General features: G+C 39.5%; 1 protein-coding gene across 1 annotated transcript in view; it reads right to left on the bottom strand.

Annotated features, from left to right (window-relative positions):
• The window catches only part of KIF5B (kinesin family member 5B), a 67,331-nt gene extending 49,214 nt beyond the window's left edge, over window positions 1–18,117 (bottom strand). Inside the window, exons 1-7 of the mRNA XM_005290971.5 lie at window positions 17,706–18,117; window positions 6,067–6,154; window positions 3,318–3,391; window positions 2,712–2,816; window positions 2,204–2,252; window positions 1,746–1,801; window positions 1,576–1,663 (exon numbers count right to left, since the gene is read on the bottom strand). Of these exons, the coding sequence (XP_005291028.1) occupies window positions 1,576–1,663; window positions 1,746–1,801; window positions 2,204–2,252; window positions 2,712–2,816; window positions 3,318–3,391; window positions 6,067–6,154; window positions 17,706–17,831 (586 nt within the window). The 5' untranslated portion in view covers window positions 17,832–18,117. The remainder of the gene's footprint in view (window positions 1–1,575; window positions 1,664–1,745; window positions 1,802–2,203; window positions 2,253–2,711; window positions 2,817–3,317; window positions 3,392–6,066; window positions 6,155–17,705) is intronic.
• Between the last annotated feature and the right edge of the window lie 3,375 nt (window positions 18,118–21,492).

The raw sequence follows: 21,492 nt of genomic DNA, 5'->3' as shown, positions 1-21,492 counted from the left end.
CATCTTTTTTCCTATACATTTCTATTAATAAAATGTAAAGTGTATTGACAGTTTACTAATCTGGCCTTTTACTCTGGGCTTAAGTATTTTTGGAGATTATAAGAAACACTAGAACATTTGTCAAAAAATTTTTCAAAGCTGTTACATACTGACCCAACGTGTCAGAGTTTCCTTTAGAAACTATTTCATTTTTGTTATAAATTAAAGATAGATTTTTTTCTTTTTTCCTTTATGCTTCATGGCATAGGTAAGATATGTGAAGCACAAGTAAACTTTTAAAGACACACAGTTCATACTGAATTAAAACAGTTCTTCGAGTTCAGTAACAGAAGTCTAAGCTGATTTACTTTGAAGAGGGAGAGCTGATTTACTTTGGAGGGGAAGAGGGAGAAGATGAGCCCCCTATTTAGTCTTCTCTCTAGCTCTGTGTCAGACAGAAACAACCCTAAATCCCCCACAGCCCTCTAAAGACGTGGGGGTAGCTACAAGAGAAGCTGAGGAAGTGTAAAGAAGGAATAGTCCCTTGTTCCCAGCCACTGTTACTTCCCTGTTCCTCAGCTTTTAAATGCTGACCAGTTCTGGTTTCTGTTCCTTGCTGCCACCAAGAAAAAAAAGTAACTGTGTTTGGCTTATCACTCCTCCAAAAACACTCTCCTGATCAAAGGGAGGGCCAGAAAAGGCTTGGCCTTGATATTTGATTGCCTTCCCCAACCTTTTACTGATAAAAAAAGAAAAGGCAGCAGGAACAGGAAATTTCTGCCAAAAACAGCATTTTTCCCAACATTTTTCTGATGAAGTCCTCTGTAGATGAAAAGCTTGTCCATTCCCTTGGCCAAATGCTGCCATATTTTTTGTTTATATTCTCTTTTCTTCTGCCTCAGTTTTACCTTTTCTGCCTCTGTTCTGTCGCCAATGCAGCATTTTCTGTTTTTCCTCTTTTTGCCATCTCATGTTGTAGCTTCCCTCCCTACGTCCCACTCAGTAGAAGGTTACATATTGCTTACAGTGAGAGAGTCCACTGACAGCTCCAAAGACAGAAGGCACCTGCTTTTACAACTTAGTGGAATGCCATAGGACCAAAGAGAGAAACTTGGACCTATGGGATGCTGCCTAAATCTGCAGACAAGTAAACGTGGGCATCTCGTGATCAGCTTTGTTATAGGCCTCTGCAGTAGTAGAGACAAAAAGCAGGTGGCTTCATGAGAGACAAATTGCTTTACTTCCAGATACAGGAGTACATTCAAGGGGTGAGGGACATGGATCTGGGATCATGAACGTTCACTACCCCATGCTTGTGCTCTGCCCCTACTCCAAGAGGGGGCACGCAACCTCAAGTTGAGTAACACTGCCCTAGAAACAGGAAGTTAAATGAAGGGGAGACAAACTAAGTAGACCAAGATTGTTTTAATTTGTCTTAACCTACTCTTGCCTCCCCCAAGTGACACACTGAGGTGAGTCACACAAGTCAATATTTCAAAAAAACTAGAACCATTCACTTATATTCACAGTTTGGGCTTCTCTCGTTTATAAACTTAATGAAAGGAAAAGAATGCCATGGGGGAAAAAACCACTTACTTGTAACTGCTACATGTCTGTTAGATTTTCCTTCATCTATAGTATCCATAACTTCATCTGGACTACATACAAAACGTTCAGTGCAGCCCTTTAAAAATTGACAAAACATAAATAAGTGATGTACACGGAGAAAAGATAGGTTAGTTCAATAGTGTAACACTTATACTCACCTTTACATAAGGAACTCTGTTTTTGTCCTCATGAACAGAAAGATTGGTCTTTGAAACTGGAAGAAAAAAAACTCTACAGATAAGATATTTCATTTGTTCAAAAGAATAATATGGGGAATGAGCATATATATCCCGAGGGAAACAAACATCATTTCCCATGATATCCCATGCAATTCTTATATTCTAACATCTGAACAAGGATTTACACAAAATGGCCATTAGAGAAACTTTTATGCTTTTATACAGATAACACATTATACAAAGAAAAGGCAGAGCTATACTTAATTTTACAATTATAAGATTATGAAAACCAATGAAAGACTACATTTATAGTTGCCATTTACAATGTATCATTAGTATGCCACATAACTATCCTAATCTGGCGGTAAAGTTTCTTTCCCCTTCTTTGCAGTCTAACAAGCTGCTATCCCCATCCTATATAAAGGGCACAGACTTACCATCTAAAAGGTCCCTTATTTTATCCAAGTATATTTCAAAATATGACACCTAATAAAAAAGATACAGCATTAAAAACACAGTAATTCATAGATTTTAGGCCAAAAGGAACCATTATAATAATGTAGTCTGACCTCCTGCCTAACAGAGGAGACTTTCTTCCTTCCAGTGATACCTGCACCTAGCCCAAGAATTTGTGGTTGAACCAAAGCATCTCTTAGAAAAACATCCAATCTTAATTAAGACTTCAAGTGATGGAGAATTTACCACAACCATTATCTAAGTTACCAAAGGATAACTTCCCTCACTGTTAAAGATTAGCATCTTACTGTCAATGAATTCCCAACCTCTGGGTCCAACTGTCTTTGGATTCATATCTTCCAAATTAAATGGGAGACTTGTATATACACCCCCCAACACCCCCGAAGATTTAACCATCAATTACTTTACTTTAAAATCAGATGCAACTTTTTTTTGTTTCAAAAGTACTTCTTAAACCAAACAATTTACCTTAATGTGGAACTCCAAATTTTCATCCATGGAGTAAATATAATTAAAAATATCTTGCACTATTCTTGGAATAATCCCCATCCCATCTGGATCATGAAGTGTTCCCTTTTGAGAAAAAAAAGACAACTAAATGCAATATTCTTTATCAGTTATAATTCCATGCACACAACAGATTTCTACTATTCAAAGACGACAAACTGAACCTGAAGGAGTTGATTTTAGAATAGTAACTAGAAAGAAAATTTTTAACAAGTCTTGCCAACCCATTTAGGACCAAGATTTGTTAGCGTAAAAAAATGACCCCAGTAATCTCTTAAATAATAAATTGAAGATAAAAAGCTGCTATTAATGGAATACTTAATATTTTATCATTTTTTCCCATAGTTATCTACCCTTCTCCTTTTGAAATAAAAATCCTCAGTCTCCTCTGTTCATCTGGCATCCCTTCTCCCACAATTTCTTGGTGGGCTTGACCATAATATAGTATTTTGGGCATCATTATTACCATGAGACTGGGAATAGCAGTAATTAATTTGTGGAGCCTTATTTGATCCTCCAGCAGCAGAAAAAGAAATATTATGAGACAGTCCTTTTTAGATACCTTACCTCCATAGTGTGTGTTTTCCCAGATGATGTTTGTCCATAAGCAAATATTGTACCATTGTATCCCTCAAGTACATCTAACAAGAAAGAATTGATGCATTAGGGTTCTTTTCTAAGCAAGAAGATAATTCAGTGTTTGATGGACAAATCTAATAAAGGATTTTGACTCCAAATGAATTTTGACCATTACAAGGTGTCTCCACTATGAACACAAGTCTAATAAAACAGAATTGCATGTTGCTAGAGTAGGAGAAATTACATTAATAGATTAAAATGTAAACTAATGCATTACATAAGAGTTTCAGACTCAAGATACAGACACTTTTAAAAGGTGAGCGACAAAGGAAAAAAATGGGATTGTACCTTTTTGCTTCTTTTTAGTATATAAAGGCAGAGTGAAAGGCTTTTTTAAAAAGTTTAGTGTCTTGTTTAGGCTGGAAAACTATGAAAACTGAAAAACTAGGAACACAAATACTGTGCTTCTGAAGACAGAGGAAGAAATCCTGCAACATGCTGTTATTGGATAACCAGCCCACCCAGAGAAACTTTCTAACTTCCAGTAGTTAAGAGGTTAGCTTATGCCATAAACGTAAACGTTTGTATCTTTTCTAAAGCTAGTTGGTTTTTTTTTAAAGTATTGTGACTAATATATGTAACATTTCAAATTTATTGTAATTGTAATATTTATAGAACTGATATTCTTGTTATCCATATAAATGTCTAAACTTTTTTGAAGTCTCCTAGGTAACTTGTCTAAATGATTAATTCACTGCCACAAGTTCACAATTTAATTGTGACTTGTGTGAAAAAGGAAATCCTTTTTATCAGTTTTGAATTTGCCATTTGCCAGTTTCATTAAATGGCCCCTTGTCTTTTTGTTATGAGAGAGGACAAACAGAAGTTCCTTATCTACCTTCTCAATACTATTAATTACTTGAGAGGAGACTAATAAGGAGGGACACGATGAAAAGGAGTAGTACCAATCTTTAAAACTCTTCATGACAGTTTACACATCCCCTTAATCGCTCATCTTCTGAACTCCCTCAAATAATGCAATATTTTTTTGGGGGAGGCAATAATAATAATAATTAATGGAGATATCCCATCTCCTAGAACTGGAAGGGACCTTGAAAGGACATTGAGTCCAGCCCTCTGCCTTCACTAGCAAGACCAAGTACTGATTTTGCCCCAAATCCCCAAGTGGCCCCCTCAAGGATTGAACTCACAACCCTGGGTTTAACAGGCCAATGCTCAAACCACTGAGCTATCCCTCCCCCCATAAAATAACTATAAAGAACACTGCAGTCCAGGTTAGAACACACTATTTATACAATTGACATAATACTTCTGTACTATTAATTCTGTCATTCCTTATGCCTCCTAACTTTATTTGCTTTTTAGACAACTGCTGCATATTGAGCTTAAGTCTTAATTTTGCTGTCCACAGTTATGATTTTCTTAAGTTTTTACAGTTAATTTAGAACCTCGAAAGGTGTATGATTAGTTCAAATTATCTCTTCCAGTGCTCATTACTTTGCATTTGTTATGAATTAATTTCATCTGCAACCATGTTATGCATTTACCTAGCTTGGTAAGGATCCTCTGAAGTTTCTCAGTCTTCTGCAGTCTTGCTCAAGTAATTTGTATCTGCAAGTCTGAGTACCAAACTGCTCATCCCCCTTTAAAAATCATTAATGCATTCATAACGAGTGCTACTATAGACCCTTATAGCAATTCACTGCTTAACTTCAGCTATCATGAAAATTTAACATTTATTTCTGTTTTATCTCTTAGCCAGCTTCTGATCCTTACCAGTAAATTGCCTATTACACCAAGACTAATTTTTTTTTTTAGTTATTTGTGAAGGTTTGGTTAAAAGCCTTTTGAAAGCCCAAATAATTTACATCTACTGGGACGCCTTTCCTTTACCCAATATTTTACTGACCTGTTCAAGGGATTCTACTACAGTTGTAAAGCAAGATTTTATTTTGCAGAAGATGAACTGGTTAGACTATCACATGATGATTTTCTAGGTTTTTTATAATTCTATTTTAAAAGTATTGCCGCAACCAATTTAATATATTCAAGGACAGAGATTCTGTACTCTAAGATGTATAAGCATTGAGGCAGGAGTTCTATCTGCAGAGGATCTTCACTATAGTTGTGCAATGAGAACTTTAGTCAACTAAGATGATCTCAAACTCTTACTTAGCTATGTATTATACAAGCTTAGAAAAACATTGCATATGCTTGATTTTTGAAGGTTCATACTAATCAAGGCTTTTTCCTGGAACAGATATTTCCATAGCATCATCTATTCCTATGCCATATTTCAACCCCATTGATTTTGGCTGCAATTTTTTTTTTAAAAGAGTCTCAAGCATCATTTTAAAATAGAAAAGTTATATTTTTCTTTTTTTTTTTTTACGTAAGAACAACTTTTCCCCTATAATTGTCCAAGAGAAAATTTTAATGGAAGAGACCTGGCCTGAAAGATTGCAACCTGACAAGATTAACATTTCAAACAGTTATGAACTGAATACATGGGGTCAAAATTGATGTCATTCATCAACTTTAACTGTAGTGATTGCTGCCATTCCCGCTATAATTCACGCTGTTTCTTTTAGATACAGTTTTTGGGGGAAAGATGGGTAGGAAGAGAAGAGCTGGAACTACAACACAATTTTCAACAGTAAAAGCCACTTAATCTACTGATGGCCTCCTTATTGTCAAGTTCAATGTTTTTCCTTACCTTTTACAATTTTTTTAGCACAATCATTGTACACTTGTTCCTGTGATGTACTTGACTGGAATACATGGTCAAACACGTACGGCTTGGACTGAAAAGACACAAGAAGAGTAAAAAATCCCAGTCACAGAAAGTAAAACTGAACATTTTTCAAATTTGAACTGTCCATATTAATAGCCTGCTTCTACAGTATCTTTTTGCTCGTTTGTATACTTGAAGCCTTCAATAAGAAGAACTGATTTATACACAAGTTACCTGAGTGAAAGATAATCCATACCTGACCACATATGAATGAAGCCTTGAACTAAACATATTTGCATCCTGAAATCAGCCTAAACAGTTTTTCAAAAGAACTTTCACCAGAAGTATGGTCCAGTCTCACTTCATTACTGTTTAGCAACAAGTCAGTTCATTTTAAGTTTTCACACAAATCTTAAACCAAAATGCTCAGGTTAGTACTGTACACCCAAGAACATTTTTCCCTCTGGGAAAAGGACTACAAGGTTATTACTTCAGGATTCTGATAGTCTCCCCTCTTGAAAGGGAAGAGTAGTAGCATTCTAGAGGAAGTATGCCAAGAAACTTCAGTGCTTAATCGGCAGAAGCTAAACCTGAGGTAGCTGAAGTCTACACTGGAAAAGCAGACTGCTGCCTATATTTTATTCTCTGGATGGAAGGAAATATTCAAGCTGCTGCAGTACTGAATTCTACTTCCAAGTGTTTCAGTTAGTGCAGACTTAGTTTTGGACTTAGCAGGCTCTTGGAGCTGTCCATTACTACTATTTTGGATATTCTTGTGACTACATGCTGATCTGACTAAAGAGACAATGTAGTATTATGTCACTGAGGTAGAGTATGTCACTATCCCCTTTTTCCGGAGTATGCTGCTACCACTCCCATCATCTGAGTGAGTATGCTGAGACACTCATAACCACTCCCATTGGGATGGTAGATGCATTATGATGAAAGAAATTTTGTATTTTGGGGCGGGATTTCCCAAAGCACTTAAGTAATTTAGGACACAAGATCCACGGATCTTCATGAAATCATTCAGGTGCTTTTGGAAATCCCACCCATGATTTATGCTAGTTTCTTTTAATACAGTCTAAGAAGTTTATCCAATCCAAATTAAAACTGGGATGGACACTGCTACATTATTAGCAAGAGAGATGCCTTCTTTAACAATTACTATCAGTCTTGAGGTGTGAGGCTGAAGTTTCAATAAGCACATATATAAAATTAGCCATTGAATAAAGGATACAGCTATAGACAGCCATTTCCTCAACCTTCCTGTAGTGACTTTGAAAAAAGGGAATATTAACAGGCACATCTGCTATTGTGTGTGTTGCAGGCCAACTCCATTATAACTCACAGGTAACATTTGTCTAATACACCTTTACCCCGATATAACGCTGTCCTCGGGAGCCAAAAAAATCTTACCGCGTTATAGGTGAAACCGCATTATATCGAACTTGCTTTGATCCGCCGGAGTGCGCAGCCCCGCCCCCCTGGAGCGCTGCTTTACCGCGTTATATCTGAATTCATGTTATATCGGGTCGCGTTATATTGGGGTAGAGGTGTACGTACAAGTCTGCATGCACTACTTCATATGAAGTGAACATCCCTATTGCTGGATCACGTTGCCCCCCATTATCACCTTTTGTTCCATATCTATGCTATTCAGATTGTGTCCAATAACATCCTAAACAAAATTTATGGTGTACTGTTGATGTGGCTGGCATTCCTTCAGGTTCAGATGCAATTTGAAACCTCCTCTAAATTACTTTTCCACTTAAAAAAAAAATTGATATTCATGAATACACTATTCCAAGTCAGTACATTTTTGAGAAAGTCTTAAGTGACTATCAACTGATTTTGGAGACTCTCTCTGGAGGGATTAAGTCAGGCATGTCATTGATCTTAAAACACTTCTTAGATCTTGCAGTAATCCAGATCTATCTTTAACAGTTAAAAGACTGTTATAATGCCTGCATCTGTAATTTTCACTCCATGCATCTGAAGAAGTGAGGTTTTTTACCCACGAAAGCTTATGCCCAAATAAATCTGTTAGTCTTTAAGATGCCACTTGACTCTTTGTTGTTTTTGTGGATACAGACTAACATGGCTACCTCCTGATAGTTAAAAGACTGTTTAACTCATCAAGTTTTTTTTCTTCATGTAGATTGTCAATGTACCTGATCCCTGATGTTTCCAGTACAATGTATGGTTAATTTTTAGCTTTTCATTTCCTCACATGGGAAAATGAAAATAGAGCTATGAAACAAAGCTGTAAGCTGCATAAGAAACTTCCAAAATTCTTTGTTATAGTAGTGGATAGATAGGTTAGTGATGTTGTCCAAAACAATCAGACTGCTATATTTTATTTTGATTTAATGCCAAGTCATACAGGAATTTCTTAAACATCGCATTCTGTGTGCCTGTAACACATTTTAGTTTCAATCAAAACAATTTATTCAATCAAATTAAACTTCATGTTAGTCTAACTTTTTTGAGCTCTTTAGAGAGACAAGGTGGGTGAGGAATATCTTCTACTGCACTAACTTCTGTTGGTGAGAGACAAGCTTCTTTGAAAATCAGTTTTAACATTCTTCCCCACATTCTAAGGTATAACATTTATTCCCATTAACAAACAGTATGGAGGGAGGTTGTATTTACTAGCTCTACTTAAAATAATTTAGCTATGTCATGCCTTTATAATTCCCCTTTAAGCTGCCATTGAGATACTACTATGAAAGGGAAAGAGGTAAAAGGAGAAAAAAAAACTAATTTTCTTCCCACTCCTACTGATTTATAGGATTACTCACTATACATACTATGCCTTGTTGAATTTTATGGATTAGTTAGAGGAATTAATCTATATTTAAGGACTTCTCTCTCAAACAGTGAATCTCTTATTTGAATTGATCTTAAACATATAAGTTTATACATCACAAGCTTCAGGAATCCTTGACAGACTGACTAACTCCAAAACACAGATCCCTGTAACAAATTTACTAAGTCTACCAGAATCCCCACTAGATTCCCCATTCTCATTACTGACCAGGAAGAAGGTGGTCTTGGTGGCATGCCCTGAAAGTTGAGTGATTACAGACCAAACTAGGAAAGCAAATTCCAAAGGTTCAGTGCCCTAACAGAATTGTCTACCTGCAGTCCACTCCCTCCCATCACACTTTATACCAATGAGGCTCTAGCTCAGGCATCTCCACTGATCCGTATTTGTCAAACATCAACAACTGTTAATTTAAAAAAAATATTTCAATGCCAAAATAAGCAGAGGTGATAAAGAACAGCTTTGCCTACTACTGTGACTAATTTTAAAAGAACTACATATACACTGATCACAAAAAGCACTCTGAAAGATTGTTGTGTAATTCCAAACAGGTTTCATTTATTTGGCATTTGCAATATCAATTCTACCTGGTTTTTCCAGTGGCCTACTTTCTCACAGCAGAACAACCAAATTTCTAAAAAAATATCTTCAGAAAAAAACCTATCAGTACATCTTTATACATTATGAAGAAGCACAATCCTATTTTTCAGTGCCCGGATCGCACCATTATTGTGGCACATATTTCCCTCACTTCGCCACAAACACCTTATCTGCATCAAGAAGCTATGACTGAAAGCTTTCTGAGGAAGGGTACAGAATCAGGCCTTTTTCTGGATTGCAGTTTTTGGGTACTACCATAAGTGACAAAAAACCAAGTTGGACCATCACATACTCTATACGTTAGGTGTAATAAGCCTTGTGTTTTGGGATACAGATATCCTTTTGACTAGGAATCAGATTCTCAATAGCTCAGTAAAATATTTCAGTTAACATTGCAAATTAAGCCTATAGATTGCCTATTCATGTGTGTGCCAAGTCCCTATTTTCCAGTCTCCCCAGAGCCCACAGACCCTGAGTTAAACATCCAGATTCACCTCTTTCTCAGAGTTTGGCTATACTGGTAAACAAACATTACCCCATAAGACATCAGCCTAAGCTTCCTCCTTGGCTGCTTCTACGGTTTCACGCTATGAACCTTCTCTAAATGAACCTAAATCAGTCTGTCTCAAAGCAACATTCCAAGCCCTTGTTGAAGCTAACTTGCAGCCACCTGCCAGCATGACCCAGCAGTAGTTACTCAAATCTTAATGGAGGGTTTACACAGACTTTGACACAGTATCTTTTTATCATCATAATTAATGGACAGTTTAGCTTTACTGGGCAACAGTTTTCAGTATTAGCCTATATACAAATATATTCAAAACAACTGAAATGTACAAAACTTTGCTCTTCACAGATGTCCGCTAGCAAGTCATCATCTCCTAGCGTCTTCTTCATAGAAGACAATTCCATTACTCTTAATGAGACAGAATAACCTCTAACTTCAGGTTATCCTCAGAAGTACAGAAAATAAATTGTATAACAGTATTAAGTATTTATTTCTATTGCATTCATACTCTATAGTTTTGAAGTTTACTGTAAGATTTTCAGAGTCCATCCATAGCAATGTGTGGCTTGGATCATCTTGTTTTCTGATCCTTAACACCTGGAATAGTCTTTTCATTATTGATACTATAAGATGAGCAGCCAGTAACGTTCCATTTCTCTATCACAATGTACACAGCGCTTTTAACTCTAAGGCATATTCTTTTTGCTAATGTAATGCATCATTTTATAAACCCATCCTGTCTGACACTGTAGCTGGCTTATTCTTGGCATGAAGAACACAAGACAGTTTATAAAAGACTGAGGTATTAAAAAACAGCTTTTCTCCCAATGCAAAACGGTATGATACAGTATTGCTATCCCAAACTGAGCGATTTTAACATATTTTTTTTCCCAATAATTAGAGAGCACATTTATTTTCCATTCCCAATCCTCTTTCCTAGTTTGAAAGATAATGTATTTTTGCTCTATCAGTAACAGAGTTCAAAGTAGCAAAAAAGACAGGTAAGCAGAGTCCCAGTATAGTATTCTGCTTCTAGTAAGAAAAATGATGCTTTTCAATTCTTTTGAAGTGCATGAGAAGAATAAGATGCATATAGAACTGATTTTCTGTAACTGTAGAGGGTGCAGGGTTTGTCATTGGACCTTAGTTTTCCTGTCTTCCATTCTTATTTTTCTGTGTTAAGATTGAAATTTGAGTGGTTCCTTACTTGCTTATATAGTACATCAAATATAAGGCTCTGGATACTCTGCAACAAGTAGGGATAAAGTTCTGCAGCATTTCCTTTGCCAGAGGATAAATGGGAAAATACTATCAGTGAAACAGCCCTGTTATTTAATTTGATGGTCTCCATTTTAAGATGGCCCCATATTCACTTTCAACATGAGAAGTTTTTGTAATGAAAATGCATAATTGCAGCAGGGAAGATGTTATGGAAAGCTGGAGGTTCTAGCAGATGGGTGGGGAACAGCTGGAATTTTGGCATTCAAGGAGACCTGGGAGGTAGGTTGGGATTATCGCTTTAGCTGGATGTCTGTTCTAAAGGGATCAACAGTGAAATAGTTAACAATGCTGACATTTAAAAAGTGTCTTTAGGTTTTAGAAATGAACACCACACTTGAGACCAACAGAGATTATTACTAAGATGATAGCACAGCAGCAGTACAGTCTACTTCGTTCAATATTGAAACAAGTCTTCTAGCCATACAGGTCTGCACTACTACAGTGTTTGTCAAAGCCATATTCTTTGAGAAACTCTTGTACTTCTCCTAAGTGATCAAGGCTCTGTAAAATATTAAACTAAACACCACCACTCAAAAAATCCAAATACTTCAGTTATAGGTCAGAGTACAGCTTCTAACATATACATTTTCCATATAAGGTCAGATTATAATATTAAGGTGGAGTACTTTTACAAGTATGGAAGTGTTTTTTTCCTTCTAAAATACAAAAATAGCATATCATCGTTGTACTTCTGCTGTTTTGTGTAAGTGTCCCACTCCTTGCATGCCCTACCCTCTTTCAATGTTCCATATGAATTACATTTTCTTTCTGAATATTGCTTTTCCGCTGCCAAGACGATGAAGTCAGTAGAAGAAAGTTCTTCACTAGTCTGGTTCTGCAAGAAAGTGACAGAGCCAAACCTTTCTTTAACTTAATATACAAAGCCAGATATATTTAGATATTCAGGACAGGCACCAGGCCTTGCATGTTACGGATACTACCCAGTTAATTAGAAAATACACTGAGGCAGTCAGATGTCTTCTAAAAAACAGAAAAAGATGGGAGTGCTCTCTACATTACCGAATATAGGCATTTGAAGGAAAAATGGGACGCTGCTTATTTGTATGTTAATACCCAGACTGCTCTTGAAAATATCAATTCAGACTTTAGCAGTTGTGAACAGTCTAAAAGTCCTGGGTGTGACAGTAGTTTGTTTTTGGTTGGGGGGGGGGGGATGGGAACAATCACAAGACAAGAAAGAGCACGTGTACAGGTACTAAAAGTGGCATACAAGCATTTCATTCAGAGTGATAATGCTCTCTGCTTGCAAACAGTTTCAAGTGTAAATAAAATAAAGGTCAAAACCACATACATATGAACATGCTGGTTTCTCTCTTCGTGTGACCTTTTCAGTAAGCACTCCCCATAACTTACATTTAACACTGAAGAAATATAAGTTTGTGGGTAACTCCAATATGGACTTATAAAAACATGTTCACAGCAGTTGTGTTAGGTTTCAGCTTGCCTTGCATACATTCTTAAACAAAAAGGCATTATAATGAATTCTGCATTAAAGAACCCAGTTTTCTCTGAATTCATGCTGTAAATATTTTAATAGAGTCACTAGCTGGAAAAGGCTTTACTATTTTAAAAGCACGATAACTTAAAAATATCAATTGAAAATTATGCTGTTGCAATCATCAAGGAAATATCATCACTAAGACATTAGTCACGTTTAGACAAGATTAAGTTGCCTCGAGTTAGGTGTCATGATGCTTATCATAGCCTGGTCCACACTTGAAAGCTTTACCAACAACATACCTCTGTCGGCACAGCCCAAACAATATGATTTGTCCTTGCCTACAACACACACCTTCATTATTGTGCTTGTAACTTGTTAAAAATAAAATTTAAGCACAATTCAATTTCCTAGAGAAAAGAGGAGGAGCTACGCTAGGACTAAATTGCATAACAACATTTAGGGGGCACAGCTACTTCCACAGCCCAGTTTCCAGACAGTCCCAGTGCTCCTCACAAAATGCCATGTTTAAACCTGAAGATATTCTACCTACAATAATTACAACACTTAAGGTTACTATAAACTATAGGATTACAGAATTATTATTTTTTTTAGTTAACTTGTGTATTTGACCAGTGAATATATTATCAGTTTCACTATTTCCCTCTATAGTCAGTTCATCCCTCAAATGAAAAAAAACCCTCTGTAATTATTTAAAGGAGATCAGCAAAATCCTTATTTTTTTTTTTTTAAAGAAATTTGTGTTCTGAATCTTTAAAAATTAGAGGGTGTTTTAACAAATTAGATTTTTTTTAAATGTAGTCAATTTAAAAAGAGGTTAGGTTGACAACTTTTTCTAGCACCAAAGCAAAAATATCTTGAGCAAATCCCCAGTGTTAACAGTACTTGAAGGAATAGGATAATACCCACCCAACCTCCAAAGAACTGGAGTCACAATGAAAACATATGCCCTTGATACTGCTATAACAAAAAATGTTATATGCATACAAGTCCACATACTGTCTTAATGATGTGCATTTGTTTAAACACATGAATTCATCAGGAAGAACAGCTAGAAAAGATTTCCCTTAAAATTAACTATTTCTAAAATGAAAAGACTTTCTTGGAATTAGAATTCAAAGCCCAAGAGATATGGCCTCGTGCGAGAACTATTAATGAGCTGCATCTTTCTTATAGCTATTGTTCTTCAAAACAAACTAATACTACATCTCAACCACAAATTGCTGTGAAATACATAACATCTACAATTACAATAAATCGTTTCTCTAAAAGACAGAGATAGAAAAGACTCACTTGTCCAGGATAACAAGCATGCCTCTAGATGTAGGAAAAAGAAAACTATTGCTGCTTTCCCCAGAAAGTAAGGGGAAGTCAAGGTACGCATGTGTATGGTTAGAGTAGGACAAACCCAGAGAAGAGCACTGGAAGCATCTCTGCTCCCACTCTGTCTCCTAACTTATTTCCAGTCTTGCCCTTCTCCCTGCGAAAAGGGATAACTCTCCCAAATGTTACTGGGTAGGTAAGAGGCAAGCTTCTCCATATTTCAGCATGGGCCTGCAAAGGCAGCACTGTAAATATCACGGACCAATCAAGAGGTTGGAGCCTCTCCTCAAGTGAGGAGGCTGTGAAGAGAATCCTAGCTCAACTTACTGGAAAGAAGAGCTTGGCAGGCAACCACCACTATATATAGTGGTGAAGAGAAGCCCGATAAAATATGCATGAAAAGGAGAGGGAAACTGATATAGTCTGCATGGAAATAAATAGCCTTCCTAAAGCCATTCCTCAGTTCAGACAAGATATTTCAAACAGGCTAGCTGGTTAAATGTTCAGGCTACTAGAGATCAGTGAAGCTTTGCAAACTCTGACTAACTCATCCTTGGAGATAAACTGAATGGTCATGAAAGGTGCAAGTTTGACAGTTCTGGAGAATTAGGTCTTCAATTTTATTTAGTAATCAGAGGATGTGATTTTGAGTTTGAGAATTTTGCCATATATCAGGAGTAAAAATGCTTTATGTTACTGGAATGATGGGAATTTCAGCATAGTCACTGTAAAGAGCATTTGTTTACAATCCCAATGGTTGGAATATCATGAGACAGGACTTAAAAGACTGTCAGTGGTACCTCAACCTATCAGCGCTTTCCTGGGCACTGGTCCAAGGCTGAAAATAGCAAGTCCTGGACCTAAGACTTCTGGATGTTTTACATTCGGCTTTCAATATTGCAGAGGAATATGGTTAATAAAAAATTCATTACAATGCATGTTAATTCCCTACTAATTCTGTCAATTTCAAGCTCCATGTGGTCTCTAAGGAGAATGACTAGTTCCCCTCACACTGACTTAGTGAGTCTAGCTTTTGCATTAGTGGTAAAAAGTTGTAAAGAGAAAAACATTCAATCATTTTTTTTTAATTTGTAAAAACTGACCATCTTGAAGTTCTTGTGGAAGATCCTACACAGTCTATACCACAATGGTAATGTTTCTCAATGTCCACCCCAAATTACCTCACTTTTATGATTTGAAACCTAAACCACAGATCCTCCTAATGAACTCCAAACCCCTGCCCCATTAGCAATGATTGCACTTTGGCCCAAAAGGTAGTTGCTAGAAGGTTAGAGAGTGGGGACAGAACAGAATTTATCACCTAGAAAGTCTGATACATCAGGAATGGAATTAACAACCTTTGATTTCAGATGGGACACACTCCTATGAATGTCAAGTATCAGAGGGGTAGCTGTGTTAGTCTGAATCTGTAAAAAGCAACAGAGGGTCCTGTGGCACCTTTGAGACTAACAGAAGTACTGGGAGCATAAGCTTTCGTGGGTAAGAACCTCACTTCTTCAGATGCAAGATCTATGAATGGATACTCAGAACCAAGCATGAAAGTGAGCATATTTACTTCAGATAGTGACACCAGTTTTGTCATATTCTGTGTCTGCTAACAGTCTAGATAAATGAGGGTCGAGGCTTCTGTGTAACTGTGAGAATTAATGAAGTCTGCTGCACCAATCTCTGAAATGAGATCTTGAATGGGCCAATACCAGCTCATCTCACAAGCATTTTGTTGGCTTTTCAGTGGTCTACTCATTGCTGACCTGATTTGCATTTATACCAGAAACAGCAAAAGGTTCCGTATTCCATTAGCAATCCATTTGTTTTCTAAAACTGAATTTAAGTAGAATAAGAGAAGAAATACTTTAAAGCCTTGTACTATAAATATGAAGCTTTTTAACAGAAGCTTTATTTACTATTAAACATTTGTTCCACTTCCAAGTTAAGCTGCTATGAATAGATATGTTTAATTTGGGTTGCTTCAAGAAGAAAATAGTGTACAGAACCTAAAATCTAAACAAGTATTAGCAAGGTAAATTTTAAAGTTATATTCCTCATTTCCTCTCTAAATTTGCAATTGTGCCACTGTGTGGCAAATTCTTCATCTGAATGTGCAGATTAAGAATGAGTACAAATGAGAGATGAACATTAGAGGGGGAAAAAAAATCTTTGTACAACCCATTTACCAACAAATACCAATGACACCAGAGAAGACAGTTACTGTAAATTATAGTCTAGCTCTCCACTCAATAACTCACTCTACAGCAGCTGCATTGCAAACTGGCACTGCTGGAAATATCTTTTCCAGGACACCAACAAGATCTCTTCACAGCAGGCCTCTATTCTGCAGAATGTGATTTTTGTTAAATTGCAAACAAATGTGTGATGAACCACAAAGACATAAGCCATCTCAATTTATTTTGCTGGACAAAGTATTAGCCACTAGCCCACTGGTCGATGTAAAAAGCAACAGAGGGTCCTGTGGCACCTTTGAGACTAACAGAAGTACTGGGAGCATAAGCTTTCGTGGGTAAGAACCTCACTTCTTCTGGAGATTTCCATTACTTGCATCTGAAGAAGTGAGGTTCTTACCCACGAAAGCTTATGCTCCCAGTACTTCTGTTAGTCTCAAAGGTGCCACAGGACCCTCTGTTGCTTTTTACAGATTCAGACTAACATGGCTACCCCTCTGATACTTGGTCGATGTACTGGTCACAAAAACCACTCAGCAGATTTTCTTTTGCCAAAACTATTCAGTGGACAAATTACTCTGGTAACTTCTTTCTTAGACATTACTAATGCAGACGTTACATTAGTTGCCAACTCATTAGGTTACACAAAAGAAGGCTAGTTCTTTTGCAGATTTTCTCTCTCTTCCCATACACCTATTTCCAGGATGTCGGTTCTTTATTTTAAAATTTCACTACTGTGTTCAAAAAACCACTCTCAATATCCTGAAAACAGAAGAATGGAAAGCCCAATATCTGGGGCGCTCTATTCTCCAGAGTCACCCTTATTTTGTACCTTAGTTCAGTGCAAACTTCCTCAGACTGATTAGTAAACAAAGATATGAATTAGTAAGTTACTAGTGATCAGTAACGAACAGTCCAAATCCATTAATGGCACACACTACTGTATACACCATTTTCCTCCACACATAAGAGCTGTTTCTCTCTGTCTCTGATGTGGCGTGGGGGAGGGCACCCATTGCAGCACTGACTGATCTGCGATAAAGCACAACTTTCATATCCACAATGTATGAAACGTGCACGATGGTCCCATCTCAATTTCAAAACTGCCACTTAAAGTCATGCCCAAAGTTTCGGGGGCTGCTGCTGCAAGAGGCCTGCTAGGCAGGGAGTTTTTGATTAGGTGGCAGCTTTATATAGTACATGCACTCCGCCCGGCCAAGTCAACCCCTGCGTCTGCCCTGCTCCCTCCTCTGCCCTCTCATGTCCCCACGAAGCCCGGCTGCTCCCCTAGCCTGGCCCCCTCCGCTCCTCTCCGACTTGTCTCTCCCCTTCGTACCGCGCCCATCCCCGTGGTATCCGGCCCTCTCCCCAGCCCGCCGCTCCCGGCCCGGCGCTCACCGCGATGATGACGGTGTCCTCTCCCTGGAACTTGGCGACGTACTTGTCGCCGCGGGTCACCTCGGAGTCGTTGAGGGGCCTGAAGCGACACATCACTTTGATGTTACATTCCGCCGGGTCCGCCATTTTAGGCCAAAGCCGCCGCCTTCGGGGCGCTCAGCCCGGCCGCCGCTGCCTCCGCGCCGCTCACTCCGGGGTCCTGCGAGCGGCCGCCGCCTGCAAAGCAGCGCCTCACTGAGCGGAGGGGAGAGGGGAAGGGCTCCTCCCTGGCCGCCGCTGCCGCCTCCTGCTCTCACTTCCTCCCCAATATGGCAGCCATGGCGGCGCCTGCAGCCGGCGAGTCCGGGCCCTCCCCTCCTCGAGCAGAGGCGGTGCCGACAGCAGAGCAGGGAGGGGTGACGTCACCCTCCGCAGAGAACACCCACCCCCTCCATCTCAGACTCACCGCGCAGGCGCGCGTCGAGGACAGCGCCGCGGCTGCCACCGAAGAGCTCCTTTGCGCAGGCGCACACTAGGTTGGCCGGGAGGAGGGGGGAAACATGGCCACCCGCAGACTCAAGAATCTCTTGCGCAGGCGCACAAATGGGGTTTGGGCTATGCCGTAGCGCAGGTGCAGTCATTGGGTCAAGGGGGCACATTAGAGATGAGGCGTGTGAACAGCATGGTGGGAAGGCGCGGTAGCAGAGGACGCCCTGCTTTCAGGCAGGGGTCGAGCGACAGGGATGCTGCCCAGGGGTCATTTACAAGGGTCTGTGCCTGTCAGTGCCATCCCCACTGTAGCTGGTCAGCCCCTGGGTTTTCCCCCCCAGCAGTCACCCTGTTTTCAAAATACACAAACCAGGGCAGTTTTCTGACGTGTTTTGGCATGACAAAATCGTCATTCACCATGGTGTGATATATCACAGATCCACCCAGCTGTACCAAGGGCATCTGTATAAAACTGCTCGTGAAGGCCTGGGCAATGATGTCATATGCATAATCCGTGTGGTTTCCTATCTGTTTGAAATCATGTCTACGTGAAATTGTAATAGGAAGCCATATGTGGCTTCTGGACAAATCCCTATGGCTCTGGCAACCACAAGTGAGAGGCGGGGAGGGAGCACCATGCCACTACATATCTTCACCAACTGGCCTGGAGAGGCCAGAACAGGAATTTTACACAGATTAGACCAGGTCATCACTTTTCAGACTCATTGCAATGTTGTCATCTGACAAGTAATGACAGGCTTTGCCTTGAACGATGGCTGGCACAAAACACACTACACATTGAAAGAAAATGGGTGTACAAAGCATTTCATATAGGTATTTGGGGTACCATATGTAAGGTAACATAAGAACAGCTATACTGGGTCAGACCAAAGGTCCATCTAGCCCAGTATCCTGTCTTCCGACAATGGCCAATGCCACGTGCCCCAGAGGGACTGAACAGAACAGGTAATCATCAAGTGATCCATTCTCTGTCACCCATTCCCAGCTTCTGACAAAAAGAAGCTAGCAACACCAACCCTGCCTGACTAATAGCCATTGATAGACCTATCCTCCATGAATTTATCTAGTTCTTTTTTGAACCCTGTTATAGTCTTGGCCTTCACAACATCCTCTGACAAGGAGTTCCACAGGTTGACTGTGCATTGTGTGAAAAAAATACTTTTGTTTGTTTTAAACTTGCTGCCTATTAATTTCATTTGGTGACCCCTTGTTCTTGTGGTATGAGAGGGAATAAATAACACTTCCTTGTTTACTTTCTCCACACCAGTAATGGTTTTATAGACCTTTATCATATCCCCCCTTAGTCGTGTCATTTCCAAGCTGAAAAGTCCCAGTCCCTTTAAACTCTAATCAATACAAACCTATTGGTTTTGTCCAGTTTAGGTCAAGTTTACCTACAGGGCCGCCCTTAGGCATACGCAGCATACGTGGCTGCGTAGGGCACCCAAAAATTTGGGGCACTCCTGGATCTTAGTGTCCACCCTTCCGCCTCTTCCTATCCCTGTTCTAATCTGACCCTTCCTGCAGGCTCCCACCACAGCTGGCTGTTGCAGCCTGGTGAGTCTTCCTCTGGAGGGGATCTAGTACTTAAAAGTGAAAAAGCCTTCCAGCCTGCCAGACCTATTAGCACAACATTGAAACTGTTAGTCTTAAAGGTGCCACAGGATCCTCTGTTACTTTTAACATTGAAACTGTTAAAGAGCCATTCAAGTGGCAATGAAGCCATTTAACACACATTTGCCAACTCCCAGGTATATACTGTCAGTTTCTGAATTTACTGACAAAAACAGTTGTGCATGAGCTGAGGGGTGAAAACATTATTTACTTAGGCCTTGGCTATACTGGCAATTCACAGCGCTGCACTTGCTGCGCTCAGGGGTGTGAAAAAACACCCCCCCTGAGCGCAGCGAGTGCAGCGCTGTAAAGCACCAGTGTAATCAGCTCCTGCAGCGCTGCACGCTCGCTCGCAGCGCTGCAAGCTATTCCCCTCAGAGAGGTGGAGTACTTGCAGCACTGCGAGAGAGCTCTCGCAGCGCTGGCGGCGCGACTACACTTGCACGAGTGTAGCCAAGGCCTCAGAAAATATTAGTGTACAGAACCTTAGTTTAAAATTTGATTTAAAAATATTTCGTTAGTGTGTTGCTGAAGATTATAATATCACATCTCTACAAAATTCTTGCATAGATTTTTAGATGCATAATCTGAGTATTCATCTTTAGTCTTAAATGCTTGGATCTTCAGACATATAGTTTTTTAAATAAATCCTTCAAAAGACCACTCTTATCTAAAATACACATGCAAGCTCGGGCTGCCGTCGGGCATTGGGGCACCAGTTTAATAATACGGTATAGGGCCCCATAAATCTTAAGGATGGCCCTGTTTACCTAACATCTTTCATTTTGTTTTGTTAAAGCAGTGGCAGGGATGTTGGAGAGAACTATTGAATAGCCAAGCTCATCATTGTTGTTCTGCCACTGTGCTCCTGGACTGGAAGAGAAGACAGCACAAGGCCACCCTCCCCCCCCCCCCCCATCCCCGCCCTCCACCTCCCCACATCAACTGACTCATCAGTTGGTTTTAAGGCTATAACAATTTTCAGAGAGAGAGTTAAAATTGAATGAAGTTTTAAATGTAATTGAAACACAATTAAATCCTTCAGTGTGGAGGCTCTCAAGGGGTGGTTCCAAGCAGGTTTTACCACCATGCTGGTTTAAATTCAGATATACGATGAGCTTTTTCCACTACTGGAAATTGGATCCAAGTACAAATTTACATCTCTGTTCAGTTTAGTCTGCTCACTTTCAGAGATTAGCAGCCTGCAAAATGGAAACTTTTAAAATGGCCATGAAATTATTTTTAAAAATGAGGGAGTCCCTTTCTTAAATTAGTAAGATTTAGACGGTCTAAATGGCCCCTAATGGTAGCTGCACTATTTATGGCTTTTATGAACAAAAATGGTGGCTGTGCTTATAAATTAAATGTGAGGATTATGAGTTTTAATGGGGACTGATCTGCCACACAGCATTGTCCATCCCCAAGATCCTTCTGACATAGGGTTATATTTTAGTTTTAAAAAAGGAGGACACTCCACGGGGCCCTGGCCCCGCCCCAACTCCGCCCCTTCCCCGCCCCCAGCCCCAACTCCGCCCCTTCCCCAAAGTTCCCGTCCTGGCCCCGGCCCCGCACCGCCAGGCCCTCCCTCCCTATTTTCCCGGACATGGCCGGCTTTTTGGGATTTCCTCCCAGACGGGGATTTGAGGTCCAAAAAACCGGACATGTCTGGGAAAATCTGGACGTA

Source organism: Chrysemys picta, chromosome 2 (genome assembly GCF_011386835.1).
Source record: "Chrysemys picta bellii isolate R12L10 chromosome 2, ASM1138683v2, whole genome shotgun sequence".
Taxonomy (NCBI): domain Eukaryota; kingdom Metazoa; phylum Chordata; order Testudines; family Emydidae; genus Chrysemys; species Chrysemys picta.
This window is presented reverse-complemented; position numbering and strand designations above follow the sequence as displayed.